The sequence below is a fragment of the Nycticebus coucang genome, chromosome 5, assembly GCF_027406575.1.
Source record: "Nycticebus coucang isolate mNycCou1 chromosome 5, mNycCou1.pri, whole genome shotgun sequence".
In the NCBI taxonomy this organism is placed as follows: Eukaryota; Metazoa; Chordata; class Mammalia; order Primates; family Lorisidae; genus Nycticebus; species Nycticebus coucang.
Genome location: NC_069784.1, coordinates 129,479,891 through 129,507,108, shown reverse-complemented (window position 1 = coordinate 129,507,108; position 27,218 = coordinate 129,479,891). Strand labels below are relative to the sequence as shown.

Here is a 27,218-nt window from a genome sequence, read left to right as displayed (position 1 = left end):
CTTAGGAGACCAGTAAGTTGGGTCACTGAACTCAGAGGAATCAATCAAGTGTTATTTTTGAGAAGTTGTAAGTTGAGCATCTTTTGGCAGGCCACTAATGCTAACATTTTCTAAGGAAATATATTGGAAAATAGTCAGATAAATGTTGAACAGTTAGATTTTTTTGCCTTAGGAACAGGATATATTCCACTTGCTCACATATTTCCCAGGCAGATTTTGTTTTTGTTTTTTTCTAGTTTCTGAAAAACAGACAGGCAAGGCATTTGGTTAAAATAACATTTTGGCTTTTTATTTAACCAAATGAAACTTTAAAAAAATCAGATAGTAACTTTTATCCTAAAACATGAATCAAGTTATTGTTTTGTTTAATATGGTATAGTCTATCTTAGATATCTGAGGCTGGGGATAAAAATAATTTTTTCTCCAAGTTCTTACTTTAAACAGTATTTTGGGTGTTGAACTTTTATTTTGTGATGGTGAGCTCAACAGTATATAAAAATAATTTTTGTGAAGACTATCACAGATTAAAATCTTGAGTAAAACAAATTTAGTCTTCAGTTGTTCTAATTGCTATAAGATCAGCAGAGAAACTTCAGCACCAGGTCAGTTCGGACTTCTGCTTGTAATAGGCTGATCCCTGTTCCACAAGATAATGAGGAAGAAGATTTTTTTATGTTCTTTCTTCTTGATAAGGCTTTAGAAGATTGATAGTGGGAAGGGTATCTATTTATTCTTAAAGAAGTTAGAAGTGGGTAGACTTTTGACGCTTTCAACTTCTCATTTTCTCTAGACACCATATAACATTTAAAACTTGATTTTAATTAATTAATTAATGTATTTATTTGAGATTGAGTCTCACTCTGGGTAGAGTGCTGTGCTATCATAACTCACAGCAACCTCAAACTATTGGGCTTGAGCCGATCACTTTTTGAGCAATCCTCTTGCCTCAGCCTCCTGAATAACTATACTATACAGGCACCTGCCCCAACACTCGGCTAGTTTTCTATTTTTAGCAGAGGTGGGGCTTCACTCTTGCTCAGGCTGGTCTTGAACTCCTGAGCTCCAGCAATCCACCCACCTCAGCTTCCTAGAATGCTAGGATTATAAGGGTGAGCCACCGTGCCTGGCCTAAGATGTTGATTTTAAAATGGAGAAGAGTGAGCAAAGAATAAAAATAAAGAGAAAGAATGAAGGAAAAGAATTGGATAAGAGGAAAAAGGAAATGAGAAAATACTATAGATATTGTTAGATTAGGAGGAGTTTTCACGGGTTTAAAGATGGACAAGCTACAAATCAAAGTGAACCTGGGATCCAACATGGGAGCATGCTTTGTAGAGAGTGTGAGGCTGAGGTGTGGCTCGTTATTTCTAACAGTCTGTAATTACAAGCAGCCAACGTCAAGCATGGACCTCTAAGCTCAGTGCCTTCTGTGCAATGTACTTGTAAGACTCCCCAAAGCACCATGTTGCACTGAGTTGCGTAGTAAGTACCACAAACAGGAACATGCTGCCGGATATTGCTAATGCTGACTTACCAGATCTTTCCTTAGCCACTGTGTACACAGTCTCTTGCCCAAACAGCTCTGTTTGCTATAATCAAATTAAAGTAGCAGCAGCAGGAGCTGCAGGAAAAACTCACGCTTGGTCTTTTTCCGAAAAAGGAAGCTGATCACATGGAAGTTGAGTTTTACAAAAATAGCTCACAATAGGGGAATGCGTCTGGACAGGGCCAGAATAGAGACTTTTGTTAATATTTATTTTGTAGATCCTGCAAATGAGTAAATGATTCCTGGTGTTTATTTGGACAGTCTGGAGGTTGTACATTTTTGTCTTCAAGATAACTAGGCTTTTACTTAGTGAACTGCAGATCTTTGATCTCTTGGTTGTTAAATGGCCTGACTGATTTAGGATAACCAGTTTCCAAGCTACCTGACATCTTCTTGAATGGAAAATTTTCATGTTGGGGCCGATATGTTATTACTGGGATGGTGCGTGTGATCAGCAAGCATCTTAACTAGACATTTTAATGTCATGTTACTTAAAAGTGGATTTATTGATTATTTGACAGTCCATGTCTAGTATGCAAGCTGAGGCTAGCATGTGCACATTGGGTAAATATTGGCTTTTCCCATCAAAATTTAGAGCTTAGCACCTACAAAATTCTTGAGACCATATTGACTTGGAGGAAAGCCAACTATTCTGGAGTTAGTTGCAGTGATTCTGACTGTGTTTGGGAGGATCCTGGTTTGCTCTTTGGTTGCCTCTAAGAATCTCCTTCCTGCCACTTCCTTAGAGTTTTGAATTCTTGATGTAGTGACAGGATGATGTAATGAAACTGAAGCATACAATGCCAACTCTGTCTTTACTGCGGCTGGAGATGCCGGGTGACTTGTAGAGCCCTGGAATCTAGATATTTGGATTTTAATGACGTATAAACTTATAAATAGAGGAACAACATAGAGTTGTTGAATATTTATTTTGTTATGGAGAACGTTAAAAAAGAAAAGTCTATAAAGACAGATTTTATATAGTGTTTTTCAAAAGAAGCCCTATCTTTTTTTTTTTTTTTAATTATTGGGGATTCATTGATGGTACAAAGAACCAGGTTACATTGATTGCATTTGTTAGATAGAGACTCTCTTATAATTGTGTCCCACCCCCCAAAAGATGAGCCACCCAATATGACCCCCCTTTCCCTCCCTCCTTCCCTGTCTCTGCTTTCCCCTTCCTCCACCCCTCATGGTGTACTAGGTCATTAATTGTCCTCATATCAGGATTGAGTACATAGGATTCTTGCATTCTTGTGATGCTTTACTAAGAATAATGTATTCCACTTCCATCCAGATTAATACAAAAGATGTAAAGTCTACATTTTTTTTTTTTAAGAGACAGAGTCTCACTTATCACCCTCAGTAGAGCGCTATGGCATCACAGCTCACAGCAACCTCCAACTAATGGGCTTAGGCAATTCTCTTGCCTCAGTCTCCTGAGTATAGGCACCAACCACAATGCCCGGCTATTTTTTGTTGTCGTTGTTGCAGTTTGGTCAGGGCCAGGTTTGAACCTGCCACCCTTGGTATATGGGGCTGGCGCCCTACCCACTGAGCCACAGGCACCACCCTAAGTCTACATCTTTTTCTGTGGGTGAATAGTATTCCATGGTGTACATATACACAGCTTGTTAATCCGTTCCTGGGTTGGTGGGCATTTAGGCTGTTTCCACATTTTGGTGATTGTAAATTGAGCTGCAATAAACAGTTTAGTGCAGGTGTCCTACAGTAAAAGGACTTTTTTTTCTTCTGGGTAGATGCCCAGTAATGGGATTGCAGGACCAAATGGGAAGTATAATTTGAGTTCTTCGAGGATTCTCCATACTTCCTTCCCAAAAGGTTGTATTATTTTGCAGTGCCACCAGCAGTGTAAAAGTTTTCCCTTCTCTTCACATCCATGCCAACATCTGCAATTTTGAGATTTTGAGTAGTGGGCCATTTTTGCTGGGGTTAGATGGTATCTCAGGGTGGTTTTGATTTGCATTTCTCTAATAATTAGGGATGAAGAGCATTTTTTTTCCTGTGTTGGTTAGCCATTCATCTATCTTCTTTAGAGAAGGTTCTGTTTATCTCTCTTGCCCAGTGAAGTAAGGGATTGTTAGCTCTTTTTATGTTGATTAATTTGAGTTCTCTGGAGGTCCTAGTTATCAAGCTTATCTTTCAACATCAAAATGTAACAAGAGCAAAAGTTTCAGAACAAATAAAGTCCTTTCCAAGAGAGGGTTCTTTTTGGTAGTGTTCCATCAATGTATTCTCTGCGTCCTGCTGAAAATGTTGCGATGTGTCCTTGGAGTGTGTGTCAGGAACTGCTGTCTGAAGATGTATCGTCAGCCTGCTTTCCAGCATCAGTGGTGCAGCTGTTGTTGCTCTTTAATAAATTGGGAGGGTAGCAATGTATCTTTCTTTGGCGAAACTTCATTAAAGTTTTTAAATTAAAAACCTTTAGTTTAACCTGTGCAGTTATAAGCCGATACTGTTATATGCTAAGAAATATTTGATTAATAGTCAGGGCTTAAATACCTATGCTTTGTCCACATCACCGAGCTCCACTCAGCTAACATTATTTTGATTTCTGTCTGGCTTTCTCTTTTTCTTTCTCCTAATCACTTTTCTCAAGAGCTCAAGAGTTTTTGTTCCATCTGTGCAAATTCAATATAGATTGCAAAATATTTTTTGTTCAAGGTGTATTTCAATATTCTAACAGATTTCCCCAAAGAGGTCTTTTAAGTTTCTGGAGAGCTTTAAAGAATATGGGACATCAGGGTATGGAGACTTTTCAGATCCCAGAACAGTGAATTTAAAATTGTATTATTCAGTTTTGGAGAAAGGTGCCCTAGTAGCGGTGAAACAGAAATAAATATCATACATTTATTTTTTGATTCTTTTATCATCGGTCACTTTTTGAAACAACCCCGGGGCACCTCTATTGAAAATGAAAAGTAGAAATGCAGCTTTAATCATGATTTATTTTATTCTTTTTTGGTTTTATTTGTGAAAAATAGGCTGGACAGCAGGCATCTTCATCTTCACTCAAATCAAGTGAAACATCATGTTCTTTCTCATCCCTGGAAAACACAGCAAAGACACCCAGCGATTTTTCTTCCTCGTTATCTAAAGAAAGACAGTCCTGGCTTGACATAGTTAACAGCTCATCTGCTGCTGAAGGTTTGGGACAGTCTGTGACATTTGCTGTGCAGCTTCATTCCCCTGTACCCTCGGAGGCAAGCAGTCTCAAGGCCCTGGAAAACAGTTCTGTCATGTCAGAAAGTGGATTTTTGAACTCTTTATCTAGCGATGACACTTCTTCATTGAGTAGCAACCAAGACCATCTAACCATCCCGGATAAGCCTATAGGATCAAAGATCATGGACAGAGGTAAACCAAGAGATTGTTTATTTTCCTCTAGAGAGTAAATATTTGTGTGTATGTGGTTCTCTAATGTTAATTTGGAATGAGAATGGTTAAACTCACGAATGGCAATTCAGTGATTAGGCAGTCAAGTGTGGCTGAGCTCAGGGGCTGCCTTTGTAGAAGTGTGTCCATGTGGACCACTCCAGCTACCAGGCCGCTAATTATTTCCTGTATAACTAACCAAATGCTCTAGAACTATGAGACACGAGATCACAAAATAATGATACTTTTCCACCAGTCTCAGAAACAAAATCTTGCTTCTGTAAGGAAGGATTTGTTCTGTAAAATTTGGATTCAGTCAAAAGGCATCACTTAAAGATCCAGAAGGGCATATGTTGACTTAAGGCCACGGGTTCCCTACCCGTTCCTATGTGCTGGAGCTTATGGTAGTTAAACCAGGTATAGTTTGGTATTCATAACATCACCAGGATGGTTCACCGGGCACTCAGGGCGGCCTCCTTCCCACTCCCACAGACAATGCTGGCTTCCTGGCCAGTTGGTGCCTGAATGCGCTTGTAGAGAAAATAGGAAGGTAGAAAACTTACATGTACTGTAAGGGCAGCATTAGAACCTTTCAATATGAAGGAAAACACAAGCTATGCTGTGAAAGACATTTTAGGTCTTAATAAGGGAAAGAGTTAGTGGTGCATAGAAATTAATAATGTAAGTTTTTTTAATACTCTGTAATAATTGGTCCTTACCTTTTATTCAGAGGTGACTTCTTTTTATGACTATTCAATCAGAGTGTGTCTTTTCTGATTATGCTTTATCCATTCTATTGTAAAACAAGCTTGCCTGATAAAAGGTACTGAGTCATGAGAGAATAATGAGCTTGGGTTGTATTCGGGGGGGGGGGGGAGGATACTATTGAGAAAGTTGACTCACTAAATATCCATAATAGCTGGTCAGATTGCCTAATGATGTAGATGACTCTGTCCCCCCAACCCCAAACTGGAAATTTTTCTTTAACTTCTACAATATATTTTAAGATGTATTTTATTAATTTAGTTTTTGGTATCAGTGTAATTTGACTAAGGATTGTAAAAAAAAAAACAAGTTTTTTTTTTGTGTGTGTGTAGCATTTTAAAATATGTAAATTTGAATGCTGAGGCTGGTACTAATTCTCCAATTCATGACAGTTGTCCCTCTCTCTGACGCCTTACCTGAAGATGCTTTGCACAGCTGAGTTACCTGCCTGCCCTCTGATGGCATTTTTCTTGATACCCCCAATGTAGGACAAATATCTGTTATACAATAGAAAAACTGGAGTGATGAAGTCATTGCAAACTAAACTGTTTCTAGAGGTGGATGAGGAGGAGAGGGAAAGAAAGTCAACACTTCTTTTGAAAAATTACAGGCACTTAAAGATTAGATGATGAGGAATGAAAAGAGGAGACTTGAGCTGGCTTCTGGTTTGTGAGCTGCTGTCATATAGACAAAGTACTGGGCTTAAATGTATTTCCTTGGGAGTACAGAATTGAAGTCAGGATGCAAGTAAAAAGAAAATGGATTTAGGTTTAGCATAAGAAACTTCTTTTTGACAGTGAGAGCTGTTCAAAATAGAATGGGCTCCTTGGAAAGTAATGCATTCCTTATTACTGGTGGTATTTACTTACTCTGTGGCAACCATTTTCATTGGATATTGATTGCACACGGCATATCAGTAACAATTTTTGTTTTTGAAAATAGGTACTAGAAAGAGAACTAGAGGTCATCTAGTTCTTATGCTTAGAGGAGCCTTCCAGATAATAATAAAAAGTATCACATCTATAATTTTTCTGGTGCAAACTCTTACTTTAATCATTAGGTCATAAGTAGAACCAAAAAAAAGTTTCATGCATACACACACACATCCACACCCCAGGATGAGCCTAGCTTCGAAAGCATAAATCGCCATTTGAGTTCTTTCCTAAGAGACGACCCTGCAGATTGAGAGTTTTCCCTTAGGACCATCATCGAGGCTTGTGGGAAGATGTATGCAATTCTTGCTTGTGTCTCGATGCCATTCTGGGAACGCGTGTGCTGCAGAGCCTGGCTGGGTACCAACAGCTCTTTTAATGTAAGAATGAAAAAACCTGGTATTGTTTAGTTTTGAGTTCTATGCCAAGTGACCAACAAAATCTGTGTGCTTCATCAAACAGCTTGATGTGAAGACATTCCTCCTGGTAAAAAGGAAAAGAAAATGAAAGTATTTTTTTCCTTCCTGGTTTGTTGGCAGTTGCCATATGTTAGAGAATTTTCCCTGATGATTTTCTCCTGCTGCTGGGGACTTGGTTAAATTCCCAGAAGAGCTAAACCCCAGAAAGTCATCGCTATGGAAACAGCAACCCAGTCTTTGCTTGCGTTTGTGATGACTTGCCATTGAGTAATCAAATTACGCGTTCTGCATTTTTTACGTGTGTGTGTATGTGTTTGAGAAGAGGTGACTTTTTACTTTTGTGATTTCTAAAAATTATTTTGAGTTGTCAATCAAAAAATTTCTGAAATCCCTGTCTGAAATACTGTTTAGGGTGTTTTTATGTTAGGGACTGAAGTCTTAACCCACTCCAAAATAGGAATTGGGATTTTAGAAGGTTAAGTCCCAGTGTCAGAATGCATTTGCTGAAGAAAGAAGCTTTTATTCTAGAAAAGATTCTTAAAGGTTAATAACTGAGTTCTGAAACAAGTAGACAGCATATATTATACCCTTCTTTTTATATAGACAATGAAAAAAATATTTTGCAGTTGGTATGCAATTAAAATTGTGGCTGCTAGAATTTTATGCTGAATTTAAATATCCTTTTAGACATCTCTTCCTGTAGTGTGAGCTATTAAAAAGTAAAAGCAGGGTGTTAATTGCAGCCTGTTGTCACTCTACATGAGAACTCTAGGAATTCTTCACTGGGTCTTTCTACAAAGTATAGTGGGAAAAGAGACGATGGGTTTAAGGGAAGGTTCATTTCAGATCAGTTTTGCTCTGTGTTCTTCCTTTCTTTTGTGAGAGGATTTTTGGCCCCTGACTTATGCCCATGGGATGAGAAGTCACACAGTCTGCTTTTGATGTACACATGTACAACACACGCTACCTTTTGACAGCGTGGAGACACTGCCACCACTGCTCACTCAATGAACGGAGTAACCACGCCCTGGATGCTGAAAGTCTGCATGTCAGCTACCAAGACTAATACCCAATTTATGCAAATGAACTGTCAAGTACAGGTATAGCAAGAATGTATCTGGAAGTCAGGTAGATAATCAGCCGAGTAAAAAACAATGTTAATGAAGACACAAGCATTCTATAGCATGCATGACTTCACAGGAAAATGTCATAAATGAGCCAGATGTTAGGATTTAACAAATATTAGCAAAAACTGTACACAATCGGAGTGTGAGGAGTAGAGGTGCTACGTTATTTTAGCTAGCTACTTTGAGTGTTGCTGCAGGTGTTGGGTGCTGTGTGTCCTCAGGAAGCAAGTAGATACTATAAAATTAAGCCCAATACTGGGCTAGATTTAATGTAGCCTTTTTTTCCCTGAGCACCTAACACATACTTTTTCCTAAAGTGAATACAAATATGAGCAAAACACAATTTCTGGTCTAAACCTAATGAAGTGAGTGGGAAGAATTTGACACATTTAACAAAAGAAAGCAATAAGACGCGTGCCACCAGAAAGATGCAAACCAAATGCTGTAGGGATTTAAAAGAGAACTGAAGACTATGTCCACATAGGAGGATCTGTGCTCGGAGACGGGAGAGGTGGGAAAAGGGGATGGAAAGGAAATTTGGCCAGTGTTGACTATGGGATAAACATTAGTTAATTTCAATAGATAATGGATGAATACGTCCGATCAGGATAATCACATAATTCGAACAATACTTTATACATTTTTTAAGCTTTAGGATATAGAGAATAGAATAAAGGGAGACAGGAAATAAGAAGATTTAGGGAACTTCTGTAACAGCTGAGTGGTCAGTGGAAAGAGGAAGAATAGGAGAGAGTATTCTTTAGCAAACATGCCAGGTAAAGACTCATCTTGGGCTTTGCACCATTAGTACTTAATATAGTCCTGGAATATTTCCGATTTTTTGTGCTATTGGGTGAGAAGTGGGATCTGAAAATGGGAATAAATATTTAATATTGGTAAAACTTGGAATATATCATTGTTGGCCTCAAGGGCATTGATGTCAGGTGTGGGTACTCACCACCTGCTTTCTCTTCCCCTGGGTTGTGTGGCTAAAGAGCCCTATCCATTTCATAAAGTTATGATAATTATGTTACCTGCACATGTGTGCAGTATGTCTAGGTCATTCGTAGTATGCAAAGTTTTTTTAATCTCATCTTTTTCTTCTTACTTCCTATAACTTATCTGGCACCCAAGAGTTGGCAGAAAGGACTGGTGGGAAGTTCCTGGGGCAAGGGTTTTGACAATGGTGACAAGTGTGATCTGGACTTTGGGCACGTTAAGTATAGGGTGGCAATGCAGTTTGAAAGAAGTAGGAGGGGTTAAGGAGTTGGAGAACACAGAAGATGAGAGATGAGGAAGTTCAAAAGGCCAAGGACGCGGCAAGGTTGTGGAAAGAGGAATCTTGTACTCAGAAGTAAACTTAGAGGTGAGGTTTGGAGTATAAAAACAGATTTAGGAGTAGAGGAGGGGAGTATTAAAAATGATCTGCTCTGAGTATCAAGTACACTGTGCACGGCCACAGAATTCCTGCCAAGAACCCACATTTCTTCCAGATAGAAACTGCATCTGTCACGACAACAATAAATCTGTGAAGTCCCTTATGTTAGACATCCCTTGACTGCTATGCTACCTAAATTGTGTTTTATCAAAAGTTATTTGAGCATTTTTTATTTGTATAAAGTATGGAAACAGACTTGAAAGAAAAAAATGTGGAGTCTTTCATATTTGATGATAGGGTCACTTCTAAGTTCCTGTGGCTTTGAGACAAAGTGATCTCAAAGGGTTCCCTTGTTGGTTGGGTGGTGGGGCAGAACTCTTGTGCTTCTCATGTGGTCTAGAGGTATAGATGGTTTAGAGAATTACAGAAAGTTCTTCAGTTTTTCTCCCTCTTTCTTATAACTTCCTGTGTTTGAGTCAATACTTGTTTTTTTAGTTCATTTCATGATTTTTTTCATGAAAAAATATGCGCCAGCATTTCTCCTGTTTCATGGGGGTTGTTTATTACAGTATAAAAATATCATGTACACAGAAGAGTTATATCTCTGTAGCTCTCTATCTAAAACACTGTATAAACACACACACCTGCAGGCGTATACACACAATATCCATGTGGCCACCATTGTGGTCAAAGAATAGAAATTAGCCAGCTTTCTAGAAACCCCTGTGATATTCTGTGTAGCTGGCATTAGTTCAATGTCATTACTTTATAGAACTCCATCACTTTGCTGTATGATGAGAAATGTATCTACTGTTGACGAACATTTCCTCCCACCCCCAGTTTGGACTCCTATTTAAAATGCTGCTGTGGATAGTCTTACAAAAAATTACCAGGCTTCATTTCTTAGAACAGTTTTAGATTTTATAGAAAAATGGAGCAGAAAGTACAAAGAGTTTTCATGTATGTCCTTTCTTCCCCATGCAGCGTTCTCTGTTACTGACACCTTGCGTTAGTGTGGCCCACTTATTGAACTGATGGAAAATATTAATGTATTTTTATTAAGTAAAGCCTGTTGTTTACATCTGGGTCCACCCTGTGTATCGTTTAGTTCTGTGGGTTCTGACAAATGTAACGTCATGTACCCCTTGTTATAGTATCAGACAGAAGAGAGTTTTGCTGCCCTGAAAAAAATCCCCTGTGCTCTACCTAGCCAGCCGAGGACTGGAGAACCTGACGCCAAGAACCTGACCGCTACTGACCTTTCCACTACCTCTTTAGTCTTAGCTTTTCCACTGTGTCACATATCAGAATCACACAATGCCCAGCCTTTTCAGATGGCTTCCTGCACTTAGCAACATGAACTTAAGCTTCCCCTACGTCTTTTTGTGGCTTGTTGGGTCATTTAAAAATAATCGAATAATGTTCCACAGTTTGTTATCCACTCACCTTTTGAAAGACACGTTAGTTGCTTCTATGTTTGGGAAATTATGAAGGAACCTGCTGCTATGTACAGGTTTTGTGTTTATACTATGTGTGTACACACACACACACACTTCTTATGTCAAAAGTCATCGTATTACTATACATGTTCATGTTTTATTTAGAATATCACATTTTGAATTTGTACAAAAGTTTCTGGAATATTGAGAATTAATTTACTGAGAATACTGTCTTGAAAGCATTGAGTCATTTCATGTGTTAACATGGTGTGTCTGCCGATGCAGGTCATGTTATGCAAGTGTGTAGATTACACTAGATAATAATCACAGAGGTAAGGAAAAGAGAGAAAAGAGAGCTCTCTCTTAAAAGGTGAACTTCTGTTTTCTGCCTGGTGAAATTGAGATGAGGTGACTTCTTCCTTCCTCTTGCCTCTCTGCTCTTGTCCTGAAGGGTTGGCCACAGCATCATCCCTTTCCCTTTCCGTTTTCTGAAACTTTCATGTCTATCTTTTGTGTTTACTTGTCCCCATCATAGATCCACACGGTTGATGGCTCCAGCAGGTTATGGGGTGGCAGCTGACAGGTTTATCTACAATGCACTGGGTTAGTGTCCCTTGGTTTAGGTGATTTTCCAGCTCTCCCTCCCATTTCTTTCACATTCAACCTTCACCTCCTGAATATAATTTTTTTAAAAATCTGACCAAATGTCTTTTTTTGTGTGCATGCCAATGCTTTCTGTTTTCTTAGGATGTGAGCAAATACTGAATTTTTTTGTCTTACTTTAAATATTTCACTTAATCCTGGGTGCTCAACTATTTGGAAGAATACATTCATAAAACAGCTTTACATTCTGTTTTAAGAATGTAAACTACTTATTAGAGGGTTGAGCAATGGATTCAACCTAAGATTATTTCAGAAAATCGCTACCACAAGACACAATGATAACAAAACAGGAAGTATATGAAGGTCACCCAATGAACTAGATTTGTTCTTATCAATAAAAGCAATAATACAGTAGAAGCATAGTGCTTTGTCTTAATTAACATCACTTGTGATCAAACAGACACGAGAAAAGCCTGTAAATGACTGTGGCAGAGATGGTAAAACAAAAAGAGAAAAATGAAGGAAATCAAAGTGATACTACTCTTCTCTCAAACGCACAAAAGCACAAGTAAAAATACTAGTTTTATACCTGCATGAGCTCTCCGTTTTTCTTAATCTGATTGCTCTCTCAAAGAATTGCTTTTACCTGGCATTTAAAGAAATCCTCTCTCTCCCCGCTGGTGTATTCTAAACTCCGCTTTTGTGTTTTCTAAGCATTTCCTCCTACCTTTTTGTATATGTGTTGTGTGTTGTGTGCATGAGGGTTTGAGATACAAAACAAGGACACTGTGGCAGAAGAGACTGAATGGGGATTGTTCCCTTTGAAGACAGAATCATGCAAGCAGAGACCTGGGCCTTGGTCTGGCAAGTCTTTTCTCAGTGACTATGTATTGCTTGATTTAAAATATATAGTTTTCATTGAACTTTATTCAAAAGAAACTATATCGAATATATTTGCAGTATTTAAGACAATGAGCTTTGGGATCATGATCTAGGTTTGTCTCTTTGTGACTTTGGTAAAAGAATTTTTTTACTTTTTTATTTTTTGAGACACAGTCTCACTCTGTCATCCTGGATAGAGTACTGTGACATCATAGTTCAACAGCAACCTCAAATGCTTGGGCTCAAGAGATCCTCTTACTTCAGCCTCCTGAGTAGGTGGGATTACAGGCATGTGCTACCACACCCACCTAATTTTTCTATCTTTAGTAGAAATAGGGTCTTGCTCTTGCTCAGCATGGTCTTGAATTCTCAAGCTCAAGGGATCCTCCTGCCTTGGTCTCCTAGAATGCTAGGGTAACAGGTGTGTGAGCCACTGTGCCTGGCCTGGTGAAAGAGGGTTTTTTTTTTTTGCCAGGTCTGGGTTTGAACCCACCACCTCCGGCATATGGGGTTGGCGCCCTACTCCTTTGAGCCACAGGCGCCGCCCAAGATTAACTTTCTATGTTTTGATAGCGTCTCCTTTATATCATATCGTGGTTAATAATACTTTCCTCATAGAGTTAGAAGATAGTGAGATAATGTTGCTATAATAGTTAACACAGTGCCTGTCACATAGCAAAAACTCAGTGTATGAGAGTTATCTCTACCAGCAGCAGCAAAAATAGGATATTTCTCTCTCAACATTACACATTAGCATAAATGCTGTTGGTCAGTAGTTTCCTTAAGGCTAAAATAAGTTAATTCAGCTTTTGTTAATTAAATAATTTAACTCTGTCTGCCATTTTGATTTCAAGTCTTTTGCTATGTTGTAGTATTATCAAAATTACTAATTAGAGAAAGCCTGTAGAATTCTTTGTATCTTTTGGCATCAGGTGCTATATTAAATAACACCTGTAGAGTCTTAGAGGGCATTTTAGTGCCCAGATGATTATGTAGTTTTTTCCTTCTTTTTGTGACAAGTGCCTTACATGGTCTAAATAGGAAATAGACAACCATATTCTAGAAAGCACAAGGAAGGACCAAAAATAAGATAGTGGGGGAGGTAAAGTTAAAAATATAGAATTTAAAGAGATAATCTGAATGCAGATTTGACAGCCAAATTCTGAGCCTACTAGAGCATGTCTATCCTGTCAGAACAGACAATAGCATGGGGTATGTAGGAGGAAGGGAAGGGAGCAGCACCTCATTTGGCATGATCTTGGAAAGCAGTGAACTTCTAACTTGGTTAAAAATGTTTTCTTGGTTGTTATTGTCACCAGGAAGGATCATATATATATATATATATTTGTCAATTTTAAATTGCACACGAACTTTATGGACACCGTGTGTATATATGTGTGTGTGTGTGTGAGAGAGAGAGTGTATGTGTATGTGAGTGTGTATCTTTCTGAGTCTACCTAGTCACCTAATTGATCTAAGTTGGGAGAAAGTTCATTAGTCTGACCCCTTGAGATATTCTGAGCTAGTCTAACAAATGTGAAGGGTCACCAACATTTATCCCAAATTCCTACCAACTTGACATATGAGGTACTGATGCTTTTGAGCAGTGATTCTGGACATACTCCTTTGAGCAAAGCCAGAAAGTAAGATTTTCTTCCTTTTCTTTCTTTAAATTAGGATATGGCACAAAAATAAGTGGTGCTTTATGGACAAATCTCAACTTGCTAGTTGTAACTCTAATATTTTTCTCTTCCATTGCATAAAAAGTTGCTAACAGATAGTCTAGCTTTGTTACTCAAAGTATGGTTCTTGGACCAGAAGTTCTGGCATCAACTAGGAGTTTGTTAAAAATTTAAATTTCTGGAGAATGCCAAGGTATTGGGCAGAGGAAGAGGTTAATTTTAATTTAGCTTTGGAAGAGGACCCTCTATATCCTTTGCTAGCAAGGAAAGAGAGTAAATGAATGCTGTCTTGCTGGGAGACAGTGAGGGAGGGACTGCATATAAGAAGGTCATCTATATGTGAAGAATTGTGGAATTCCCTGGGAAAGTTAACTGTGGAGGTCGGCCTGAAGTGCCTGTTCAAGGTAATGAGGGCTATTTTTAAATCCTTGTGGAAGGATTTTACAGGTTAGCTCTTGGCTGGTGGAAGAATCAGTGTCTGTCCAGGTGAAGGCAAAGAAGGGTTGGGAGAGCTCCTGTATGGGGATTATAAAGAAGGGATCTTTTGAGATCTAAAACTGTGTAGTGGGAGGTGTTAGAAGGAATAGTAGATAGCAGGGTATAGGGATGAGGAACTACTGGGTGCATGGGCTGAACAATTTCATTAATGGTCCATAAGTCTTGCACTAACTAATATGAACCATCATTATTTTTTTTTTCCAGGAAGAATGGGAGTGTTATAGGGTGAGTTAATAGGTCTGAGAATACCAGCTGGCAGAAGTTTGAGGATTAGTGGTTTAACTCCCCTGAGGGCTACCTTAGGGATTGGGTATTGTTTAAGGGAAGGGTATGAATGTTGGGATTGGAGAGCAATGAGAATGGGTGTTTTGGGAAGATATAGAAGGGAGAGAGGTGTCCCTCATGATAGGATCTATAGGGAGGTGGGTTTGGGAGGATGGAGGGGTTGTAGGGGAGGGGTTGGAGAGGAGCAGGAAGGGTAGTGGGAGCTGGCAGGAATCATCAGCATTGCTTATAATTTTGAGACGATATCTCTACCTAGTAGGGGGACCTTACATGTAGGAATAATAAGGAATGAATATGAGAAAGAGTGTCCAGAAAGCGTGCACCATAAAGGTGAAGTAGTGTGGGGGTGGATTACATGACTGGCAATACCTGTCGCTAAGATGTCTGTCTGTTCTAGAGGACCTTTATATGATGGCAGTGTGGAATAGGTTGCCCCCATATCTATTAGAAAATAAATAGGCTTACCTTCCACTAGCAAAAATCCCTGGAGCTCAGATCTTGTGATCATCCAGGGGGCACTCTGATTCTCCCAAAAATTTTCACTCTTCTGCAGCTAGACCTAGAAGGTTGGGGAAATTTCACCAGGTCCTGGTAGTGACTGCAAACTAGGTTCTCAGAAGGACTTGGGCAGTCAGACTTCCAAAGAGAACCTCTGCAGGTTGGTAATGGTTTGGATTTGGGCATTGCTTTGCCCAATGGCCTGGCTTGCTGCACTTGAAACACCATCCTGGGGGAGATTAAGTTCCTCCAGAGTGCCCCAATGAGTTTCAAGAAGTAGCTAGGTTTTATCTAATTCTGAGAGGCATTGTCACTAAGAAGTGTCCTCTTGGTTATTAAAGACATTAAAATCCAGGTCAAGGAGATCTCATGGAGGGGGGGGGAGTTGAGGGCCCTGAGGGGATTTTTTGGAGTATTTTCTGAATATCAGGCACAGACTGAGAGATAAAATGCATGTTAATAATGCGTCCTCAGTACTCTCTGGTTTTAGGGAAGTATATAGGTGGAGAGCTTCATTAAGATAGGATTAAAAACTGAGCAGGATTTTCATCCCAGTTCTGTTTTTTTTTTTTTTTAATTTATTGTAATTGATGGCCTTATGGGCTGCTTTGTTTTAGTCCTTCTAAAAGACACTGGACCATGTGGTTTTGGAAGTGGACTCCAGGAGTCTCAGTCTGATAATTCCAGCTGAGGTCTTCCCCAAGAACAGCTCTAGAGCATTCCAATAGGGTTTGGTCTGTCCTATGCAGGCCTTCCACATGAATCTGGGCTTGAGTCCAGACCTGTGCTCTCTCCTCCCAAGTTAGGGTGGAGGTGAGGATGACATATAAATCATGCCAGGTTAGATCATGTGATTGGGTTAGATACCTAAATTCTTGAGAATATTTTGAGGGATCTGTATAGAATGAACCCAGTCTCTGACTAATGTAGGACCAGTCTGAGAGAGAAAAAGGGACATGAACCCTGATGATGCCATCCATTCCACAACCTCCCAGAGAGGGTATTGGGGTTGTGGTAGTCTGTAAATGGGAGGGGCAAAGCTAATCTACCTTTAATTTACTTAAAATAATTTTCATCTCAGAATTCTATATTCTGCTAAGCTAAGCTTTAAAATTGATGGAGAAATCAAATTTACTGATATGCAAACATTGAGGAAGTTTGCCACAACAAGACCAGCTCAACAGGAAATACTTAGACCTATTCTACATAGTGACCATCACAATGGACCACCAGCAAAGTACCCAGAAACTAAAGGACAAAAATTTGCTTCCACAATGGTGCAAAAGATAAAACTAAGCAATGGACTTTCACAAAATAAGATGAATAGAATTCTACCACACTTATCAATTATCTCAATATATGTTAATGGATTGGCTGGCTGATTGGATAAAAAAGCACAAGCCATTCATTTGTCATCTGCAGGAAACACAACTAGCCTTGAAGGACAAAGTAAGACTCAGGGTTAAGGGATGGAAGATAGTTTTTCAGGCAAATGGAAATCAGAAGAAAAGGGGGGGTTGCAATTTTATTTTCAGATACAAGTGGATTTTTTTTAATTAAATCATAGCTGTGTACATTAATGTGATCATGGGGCACCATACACTGGTTTTATAAACAGTTTGACACACCTTCATCACACTGGTTAACATAGCCTTCCTGGCATTTTCTTAGTTATTACGTTAAGACATTTATATTCTACATTTACCAAGTTTCACATGTACCCTTGTAAGATGCACCACAGGTGTAATCCCACCAATCACCCTCCCTCCGCCTATCCTCCCCCCCTTCCCATATTCTTAGGTTATAACTGGGTTATAGCTTTCATATGAAAGCCATAAATTAGTTTCATAGTAGGGCTGAGTACATTGGATACTTTTTCTTCCATTCTTGAGATACTTTACTAAGAAGAATATGTTCCAGCTCTATCCATGTAAACATGAAAGAGGTGAAGTCTCCATCTTTCTTTAAGACTGCATAATATTCCATGGAGTACATATACCGCAATTTATTAATCCATTCGTGGATGGTACAAGTGGATTTAAAGCAACTAAAGTCAAAAAAGACAAAGATGAACACTTCGTATTGGTGAAGGAAACAATACAAGAAGACATTTCAATTCTAAATATTTATGCACCCATCTTAAATGCTCCCAGATTCTTCAAACAGACATTAATTAGTTTGAGCAAAATGATATTTCATAATACCATAATAGCAGGGGATTTTAACACTCATCTTATAGAGATGGACAGATCCTCTATACAGAAACTAAACAAAGATACAAGGGACTTAAATGTGACCCTAGAGCAACTGTGTTTGATAGACATATATAGAACACTCCTTTGCAAAGCTAAAGAATATACTTTATTCTTGTTGGCCCATGGAACATTTTCCAGAATAGATTATATCCTAGCACACAAATCAAATCCCCCCAAAATCAAAAGAATTGAAATTTTACCTTGTATCTTCTCTGACCACAAGGCAATAAAGATGGAACTCAACTCCAACAAAAATTTCCATCCCCACACAAAGGCATGGAAATTAAATAACCTTATGCAGAATGACAGTTGGGTGTAGGAAGAGATAAAAAAGGAAATCATTAGCTTCCTTGAGCATAACAACAATGAAGGCACAAGCTACCAAAACCTGTGGGACACTGCAACAGCAGTCCTAAGAGGGAAACTTATTGCATCAGATCCTAATGCATTTGGAGCCTACCTCCAAAAAACAGAAAGAGAGCACATCAATAACCTAATGAATCATCTTTAAAGAAATGGAAAAGGAAAAGCAATCCAATCCCAAACATAGCAGAAGTAAAGAAATAACCAAAATTAAACCAGAAATAAATAAAATTCAAAATAAAAGAATCATTCAGAAAATTAATGAAAAAAAGTTGAAAAGATAAATAAAATTCATCTTTTCTTTGAAAAGATAAATAAAACTTCTTTGAAAAGATAAAATTCATCTTTTCTTTGAAAAGATAAATAAAATTGATAAACCCTTGGCTAGATGAATCTGAAATAGAAAAGTAAAATCTTTAATACCATCAATCAGAAATGAAAAGAGGGAAATAATAACTGATGCCACAGAGATACAAGAGATTATTTATGACTACTATCAAAAACTCTATGCCGAGAAATTTGACAATGTGGAGAAAATGGACCAATACTTGGAATCACACCATCTTCCTAGATTTAGCCAGGAAGAAACAGATCTCTTGAACAGACCCATATCAAGCACTGAAATTACAGAAACAATAAAAAAGCTAACAACAACAACAACAAAGCCCAGGATCAGATGGCTCCACATCAGAATTCTATCATACCTTCTAAATTGAGCTTGTACCTATACTGTGGAAACTATTCCAAAATATTAAGAAGAAAGGAACCTTCCCCAACATGTTCTATAAAGCAAACATCACCTTGGTTCCAAACCCAGGACAGGACACAACTAAAAAGGAGAACTAGAGACCAATTTCACTAATGAATATCAATGTAAAAATACTCAACAAAATCTTAACTAATAGATTACAGCTACTCATTAAAAAAATTATACATCGTGATCAAGTAGGCTTTATCCAAGGGATGCAAGGTTAGTTTTATATATGCAAATCAATAAATGTAATACATTATATCAATAGAAACAAATGCAAAGACAAAATGGTCCTTTCAATAGATGCAGAAAAAGCATTTGACAAAAATTCAGCATCCTTTTCTAACAAGAACACTTAAGAAAATAGGCATAGGTGGCACATTTCTTAAGCTGATTAAAGCCATCTATGACAAACCCACAGCTAACATCATACTGAATGTAGTAAAACTGAAAGCTCTTCCACTTAGAACTGGAACCGGACAAAAATGTGCACTATCGCCGCTATTATTGGAAGTTTTCGCCAATGCAATCAGGCAAGAGAAGGATGTAAAGGGCATCCAAAAGGGGGCAGAGGAGGTCAAACTTTCCCTCTTTGCTGATGATATGATCTTATACTTAGAAAACCCCAGAGATTCAACAACAAAACTCCTGGAATTTATCAGGAAATACAGTAATGTCTCAGGCTATAAAATCAATGTTCAGTAGCCTTTGTATACACCAATAACAGCCAAGTTGAGAAGCAAATCAAGGACACAATACCCTTCACAGTAGCTTGAATGAAAATGATATACTTAGGAATATACCTAACAAAAGAGGTGAAAAATCTTTTTAAAGAGAATTATGGAACTCTAAGTAAGAAGAGAAATTGCAGAAGACACTAACAAATGGAAGAACATACCATTCTCTTGACTGGGAAGAATCAACGTTGTCAAAATGTCTGTTTTACCCAAAGAAATCTACAGATTTAATGCAATCCTCATTAAAACACCAACACCATATTTTGAAGAACTGGCAAAAATAGTACTTCATTTTATATGGAACCAGAAAAAAATATATAGCTAAGGCTATTCTTACTAATAAAAACAAATGCAGAGGCATCACCCTACCACACTTCAGGCTATAATACAAGTCCACAGTAATGAAAACAGCATGGTATTGGCACAGAAATAGAGGCATAGACAGATGGAACAGAATAGAAAACCAAGATACGAAACCAGTCTCTACTTGCCATCTGATTTTTGATAAACCAAACAAAATTGTAAGTGGGGAAAAGAATCCCTGTTCAACAAATGGTGCTGGAAGAATTGGGTAACCCTGTGTAAAAGACTGAAACTAGACCCACACCTTTCACTTTTTATAAAAATTGACTCAAGATGGATCGCAGGGGTCCTCAAACTATGGCCCGTGGGCCACATGCGGCAGTGTGATTGTATTTGTTCCCGTTTTGTTTTTTTTACTTCAAAATAAGAAATGTGCAGTGTGCATAGGAATTTGTTTATAGTTTTTTTTTTAAACTATAGTCCAGCCCTCCAACCATCTGAGGGACAGTGAACTGGCTCCCTGTTTAAAAATTTTGAGGACCTCTGGATAAGAGACTTAAATTTAAGACATGAAACAATAAAAATCTTAGAAGAAAGTGTGGGAAAACTCTTGATGATGTTGGACTGGGGAAGGATTTTATGACAAAGACTTCAACAGTTATTGCAACAACGACAACAATTAACAAATGGGACTTAATTAAGCTGAAAAACTTCTGCACAGCTAAGGACACAGGTAAAGCAAAAAGACAACTTTCAGGATGGGAAAAAATATTTTCAGAGTATTAATCCTACAAAGAGTTGATAACTAGAATCTACAGAGAACTAAAATTAATCAATAGAAAAAGTAAACAGTCCCATCTACCTCTGGGCAATAATCATGAATAGAACCTTCTCTGATGAAGACAGATGAACGGTTAACAAATATTTGAGAAAAATGCTCATCGTCCCTGATCATCAGAGAAATACAAATCAAAACCACCCTGAGATATCACCTAACCCCAGTGAGAATGGTCCACATCACATAGTCTCAAAGCTGCAGATGCTGGCGTGAATGTGGAGAGGAGGTAACACTTTTACACTGCTGGTGGGACTGCAAACCAATACAACCTTTTTGATAGGAATTATGGAGAATCCTCAAAGAACTCAAAATTAGGCCTTCCATTTGATCCTGTAATCCCATTACTGGGCATCTACCTAGAAGAAAAAAATCCTTTTATCATAAGGACACTTGCACTAGACTGTTTATTGCAGCTCAACTTTCAATCACCAAAATGTGGAAACAGCCTAAATGCCCACCAACCTAGGAATGGTTTAACAAGCTATGAAATATGGAATACTATTCAGCCATTTAAAAAGATGGAGACTTTACATCTTTTGTATTAACCTGGATGGAGGTAGAACATATTCTTCTTAGTAAAAGCATCACAAGAATGGAGAAGCAAGAATCCAATGTACTCAAGTCTAATATGAAGGCAGCAGATGATTTAATACAAGGGGAGAGAAGGGGAATGAGCAAGTGGGGACGGGGGAGGAGGGCGGAGGTTGGAAGGTCACAGTGTATGGCACACCTTTTGGTGGCAAGACACAATTATAAGAGGGACTTTACCTAACAAACGCAATCAGCGTAACCTAATCTTTTGTACCCTCAATGAATCCAAATAATAAATAAAAAAAGAAAAAGAGTATTAAAAAAATTTTAAATCCCAACACCATTCCAGAAGGACTGAAGCAGAATCTGCATTTTAACTGGATGCATAGGTGATTGTTTGCCTATTGAAGTGTGAGAGGAGTCATCTAGAAGCACATAGAACTGTACAATGTGGAATTAAACTTTTATTCTTAACTCCCTGGCTGATTCAGATTTTGAAAAAAATCACTTACTGCTTTCCAACAATCTTTATTTTTCTCATCCACAAAATAAAAAACATCCTTATCTTCCTTGACAAGACACTTGTGAGGTGAGATGAGATTGTTTATAAAATAAGGGCCTTATGTAGCCATGGGAATCAACCTCCTGCTATTTTATGTAGGAAGACTAAAATATACACCTGAGAAGAAGGATAAAAATTGCATTAGAAACTTTTGGCTGTCAGACAAATTCATTTTTTTTGCTTTCAGGAAACAAGAGAGATAGAAATAATTAACTTGGCTTTCATTTCCAGTGGCAAAGAGATGAATGAGTGGTGTTTTCTGCCAACCTTTTTTTTTTTCTTTCTTACTATTTATGATCTGGTAAGGTGAGAGAAATAATATAGTGTTTCTAATATGAAATCATAATTTAGGAAAATATTTACATAAAAAATGAAAAGGAAATTTAAAAAGTATCACTTTAATAAAAAGCTTCCTTGCAGAGGTTCCAGGGTAGATAGAAAGGGTTAACATGCCCATGCTAGTGTTAGTACAGCATTCGGGAAGGACTCTCACAAGTTTGCTGTAGGGTCAGGTACGAGCTGTGAGTTGTTATGTGACTATAACTATTAGGTCTTTTTTTGTCCTATGATTTTATTTATTATTTATTACACCTGCTTCTATTATTATTGGATTCATTTTGGTCCTATGAAGACCTAAGCACTGGCCATTAGCAACAGTGAAAACACTATTATATCCCTGACAAGATTGTGGGCTGAGTTGGATCACAGTATGTATGTCTCCTGAGTATTTAGTAATATCTTATATATCTCTTAGATTATGACACACACACACACACACACACACAAAGCCAATGAGAGTATCTTTTGACCACATAACATCACCATTTATTATTTTATTGTCCTATGTTTGGACAATCCTATTCTGGAATCAGGTTATTAAAGGTCACAGATTCAGTCTTTTAGTTTTAGGTTTTCTCTGTGGAAAGATGGATGGTTGAGAGGCAAGAGCCTCATTGGTAATTTGCTTTTTGTTTTTTCCCTCCTCACCCCAACAGCTTTAATCATACTGGAACATATTGGTTCCTTACTATTCAAATGATGAATTCAAATAGAAAATGTTCATTTTTTGAACATTATATGTGACTTTTAGGTGAATTCTGTCTTCATTTTCAGTGAACACAACAGGTTCACTTTACCTTTGTGTTAATTTTAGTTATTTTTATTTACTTATTTAATTTTTTATTTGTATGTATTTTTGGTCTACAAGTGCTACTTTGCTACATTGCTATATTTCATTGTGGTAAAGTCAGGGAACAATATTGATTTTTGTCTGTTGAGTTTATAACCTGAGACTTTGCTGAATTTATTTATCAAATCTAGGAGTTTCTTAGATGAATCTTTAGGGTTGTCTAGATATAAGATCATATTACCAGCAAATGACTTTTTCTTTTCTAATTCAGATGCCCTTTATTTCTTTTTCTTGCCTGATTGCTCTGGGTAGGACTTCTAGTACTATGTTGAATAGAAGTGGTGAAAGTGGCCACCTTTGTCTTGTTCTCATTCTTGAAGAAATGCTTTCAGCTTTTCCCCATTCAGTATGATATTGGCTTTGATTTGTCATATATGGCTTGTATTATTTTGAGGTATGTTCATTCTATGCTGAAATTTTTAAGGGATTTTTAACATGAAGGTATGCTAGAATTTATTGAATTCTTTTTCCACATCTATTGATATGATCATACATTTTTTAAAAATTCTGTTGATGTGGCCAGTCACATATACTGATTTGTGTATTTTGAATCATGCTAACCTCCCTAGGATGAAGCCCAATTGATTGTAGTGAATTTTTTCTTTTTTTGATTTGCTGCTGGATTTGGTTTGCTAGTAATGTTTTTTAAGGATTTTTTTGTGTCTGTTTTTACCAGAGATGATGGTCTATCATTTTCTTTTTTTGTTGCCTCCTCTCCTGGCTTTAGTATCAAGATGATATTTGTAGGCAGAATGGGGATCAAGGACCCCATTCTTAGCAAGGGAAAATGCCCTCAGAAAAAGAGAAAAACAGAGAAATAAGCTGAGCAGTGTGGAATAAAAACAGTTTAACTAGTTTATTTTTAAACCAGTAGCTAAATTTTCTGAGCAGTTCCTGCTTTTGCTAGAAGCCTGGCCTGTAAGGATACAGCATGCAAACACCCCTGCTAAGTCTGTAAACACTCTGGAAAATGGCAGTAGAAGGAATCTGTGTGCAAGGGGGCAACATCAACTAGGCCGTCACCTGCCTCGTCAACAGTCAAAGCAAATACCCATTCTTGGGATTTGTATTATGGCCAGGGCAGAGATAAAAGGAGTGTCTCCAGCCCTGAAATATGTGCAAGGGGGTTTGAACCCTTATCACAGAGGAAGATGCCTCTGGGGTGGAGATCAGAGGAAAATTCTTCTGTTCCACCAATTCTTCAGAGGAGCCTGACACTGTCAAGGCATCTGCTCCACAGAGAACTAGTGGGGAGTCCCTCCCACAAGGAATCTGTGTGTGACCACAGACAGGAGGCTGTCTCCACACAAGGCTCAAGTTTCGGATTTCTCAAGGGAGATCAGAAACTCAAAGTTAATGATCATAGATAAAGAAACTGCTGATGTTTTTGTTCCCTTCATCAGCTTACCCTCTGGGCTAAATGAAATAATAGCCTTCAATAAAAGCTGAGTGGAACAAACACTCAGGACTATTTGCTGGAACCTCACAAACTACAGTGGCCCCTTATGTTTTCTACCTTTGAAAACTCTATTTTGCATGTCCTGTGTCTGTATCTCTCGCCGCTTTTAACTTTACTTTTCTTCAGTCGATCACTACCAGATCCACAGGTCTTAAAAGGACCCTGATCCTGTGGTGGGACCCAAAAATATTGGCTTCATGGAATGAGTTAGGGAGAATTCCCTCCTTCTCAATCTTTTTTTTTTTTTTAATTGAGACAGTTTCACTTTTTTGCTCTTGGTAGAGTGCTATGGCATCATAGTTCACAGCAACCTCAAACTGTTGGGTGCAAGCAATTCTCTTACCTCAGCCTCTTGAGTAGCTGAAACTATAGGTGCCCAAAATGACACCTGTTTTTTTTTTTTTTCCTTTCCTTTTTTTTTGTTTTGCAGGCCTGGGTTGGGTTTGAACCCACCAACCCTGAAGCATGTGACTGGTGCCCTAACCACTGAGTTACATGTGCCCAGCCCTTGTTCTCAGTTTTTTCAAATAGTTTTATTGGGATTTGTAGCAATTCTCTTTTGAATCTGGTAGAATTTGGGTGTGAATCAATATGGTCCTGAACATTTTTTTTGGGGGGGATTTCTTTTAATGATTCAATCTTACTACTTATTATTGACCTATTCAGGAGTTGTATTTCTACCTGGTTTGATCTTGGGAGTTGGTATGCTTTCAGGAATTCATTCATTTCCTCTAATTTTATAGTTAAGTGAGTATATTATGGATGTTTGTAATAGTCTCCTGTGATATTTTCTGTTTCTGTGGTATCAGTTGTAATGTCACCTTTTCATTTCTGTTTATTTGGATCTTCCTTCTTCCTTCCTTGGTTAGTCTACCTAATGGTTTAACAAGTTTATTTATCTTTTTGAAGAACCAACTTTTTGTTTGGATGATTCTTTGTGTTGTATTTTTGGACTCTATTTCATTTAGGTCTCCTTTGATTTTTGTTGCTTCTTTTCTTCTGCCAACTTTTGAGTTTGATTTATTCTTTTTATTCTGATTCTTTGAGGTGTGATGTTAATTTGTTATCTTTTTACTTTTTGGATATAGGCATTCTAAGCCATAAACTTTCCTCTTGGCACTGTTTTGGCTGTTTCTCACAGATTTTAGTAGGTTGCATTTTTATTTGTTTCTAACATTTTTTAATTTCTTTCTTTCTCTTTCTCTCTCCCCTCCCTCCCTTCCTTCCTTCTTATTGTCAACCTGATGATTATTAAAGAACATGTTGTACAGTTTCTGAAGTTATTCTTTGTATTGATTTCTAACTTTATCCCACTGTGTTCTAAGGAAATTCTTGATGCTTTTGATCTTTTAAAATTTTTTAAGACTCATTTTATGGACTAATATATGGTCTATCTTGAAGATAGACCAGTTATTGATGAAATGAATGTATTTTTTGTAGTTATTGGGTAACATGTTACATAAATGTCTGTTAAGTTCATTTGTTCTAAAGTGCAAGTTAAGTCCAATATTTCTTTGTTAACTTTGTCTTGATGATCAGTCTAGTGCTGTGAGTGGAATATTAAGTCCCCTACTATTATTGTTTTGCTGCATATCTACTTCCCTAGTTCTTGTAATATTTGTTTTGTGAATATGGGTGTTCTGATGTTGGGTATATATATATTTAGGATTGTTATATCCTTTTGCTGAACTGACCCCTTTATCATTATATTATGACCTTCTTTGTCTTTTTTTCTACTGTTTTTTGATTAAAGTCTCTTTTATCTGATATAATTGTAACTCCTCTACCTCACTTTTGGTTTTTGTTTGTGTGGATTATCATTTTGTATTCCTTTTGGTTTCTATGTATTGTTATGGGTAAGGTGAGATTCTGGTAAGGAGTGTATGACTGTGTCATGTTTTTAATATCCATCCTGCCAATAGATAACTTTTAAGTGGAGAGTTTAATCCACTTATGTTTAAGGTTAATATTTATATGTGAGTCTTTGTTTTTGTCATATTGTTAATTGTTGAAGGGATTGTTGAGTCTCCTATACCTAAATGTCTAAGTCTCTTGTTAATCCTGGGAAATATTTATGGATTATTTTCTTAAGCAATTTTTCTAAACTTTTTGATTTTTCTTCCCTCTCAGAAAGTAAGAAACTGGGCGGTGTGATCCACTCACACCTCATTCTCATAGCAACTTATGGAAGGGCAGTGGGAAATGTCCTATGTATATGTAGGAGAGCTTGGGTTCCCGGGTCCCTCCTCAGCTGGGCAGGTGCTAGAGCCACATCAGCCCAAACTAGGCAGGTGCTATAGCCACATCAGCCTGAACTTGGCTCAAGGGAAAGGTGCAGCCCAGCGTTAACTCTCAAAATGGCACTATGGGCATGGAACCTGAGAGGCTCCACAGATTCTTGCCCACTGCAAGAAGTGTGGCAAATGCCATCTTCTTACATTTCAGTCTGGACAGAAGCCTGCAGCAGGGTGGAGGGGATCTTCTCAAGAGTACATGGGAACACTTGAGCTCCTCTATCCACCCATGGAACTGCACAGCAACTGAAGACATAGCCACATTTCTCTTTTATTTAGGCTCTCAGAATAACACCTAGCTCAAGGTGCTCTAGGCTTGGATGTCTGTGGGATTCTATGTGGGTTCTCTTTCTGGAGTAATATCTCTGTGCAATCTCTAGGCTCTTCCCTATGTGAGGCCAAGACCTGCATGGGTTGGGGGAGGGGTTCTCTTTTAACTGAGATTATAAAAGCTTGATTTGGAGTATGTGGCTTAGGGGGCTTCTC

At 38.0% G+C, this 27,218-nt stretch overlaps 1 protein-coding gene across 1 annotated transcript in view; it reads left to right on the top strand.

The window, feature by feature from the left end:
* IPCEF1 (interaction protein for cytohesin exchange factors 1) overlaps nucleotides 1-27,218 on the top strand; it is a 181,770-nt gene that overhangs the window by 142,722 nt on the left and 11,830 nt on the right. Inside the window, exon 11 of the mRNA XM_053591327.1 lies at nucleotides 4,552-4,924. Within this exon, the coding sequence (XP_053447302.1) occupies nucleotides 4,552-4,924 (373 nt within the window). The remainder of the gene's footprint in view (nucleotides 1-4,551; nucleotides 4,925-27,218) is intronic.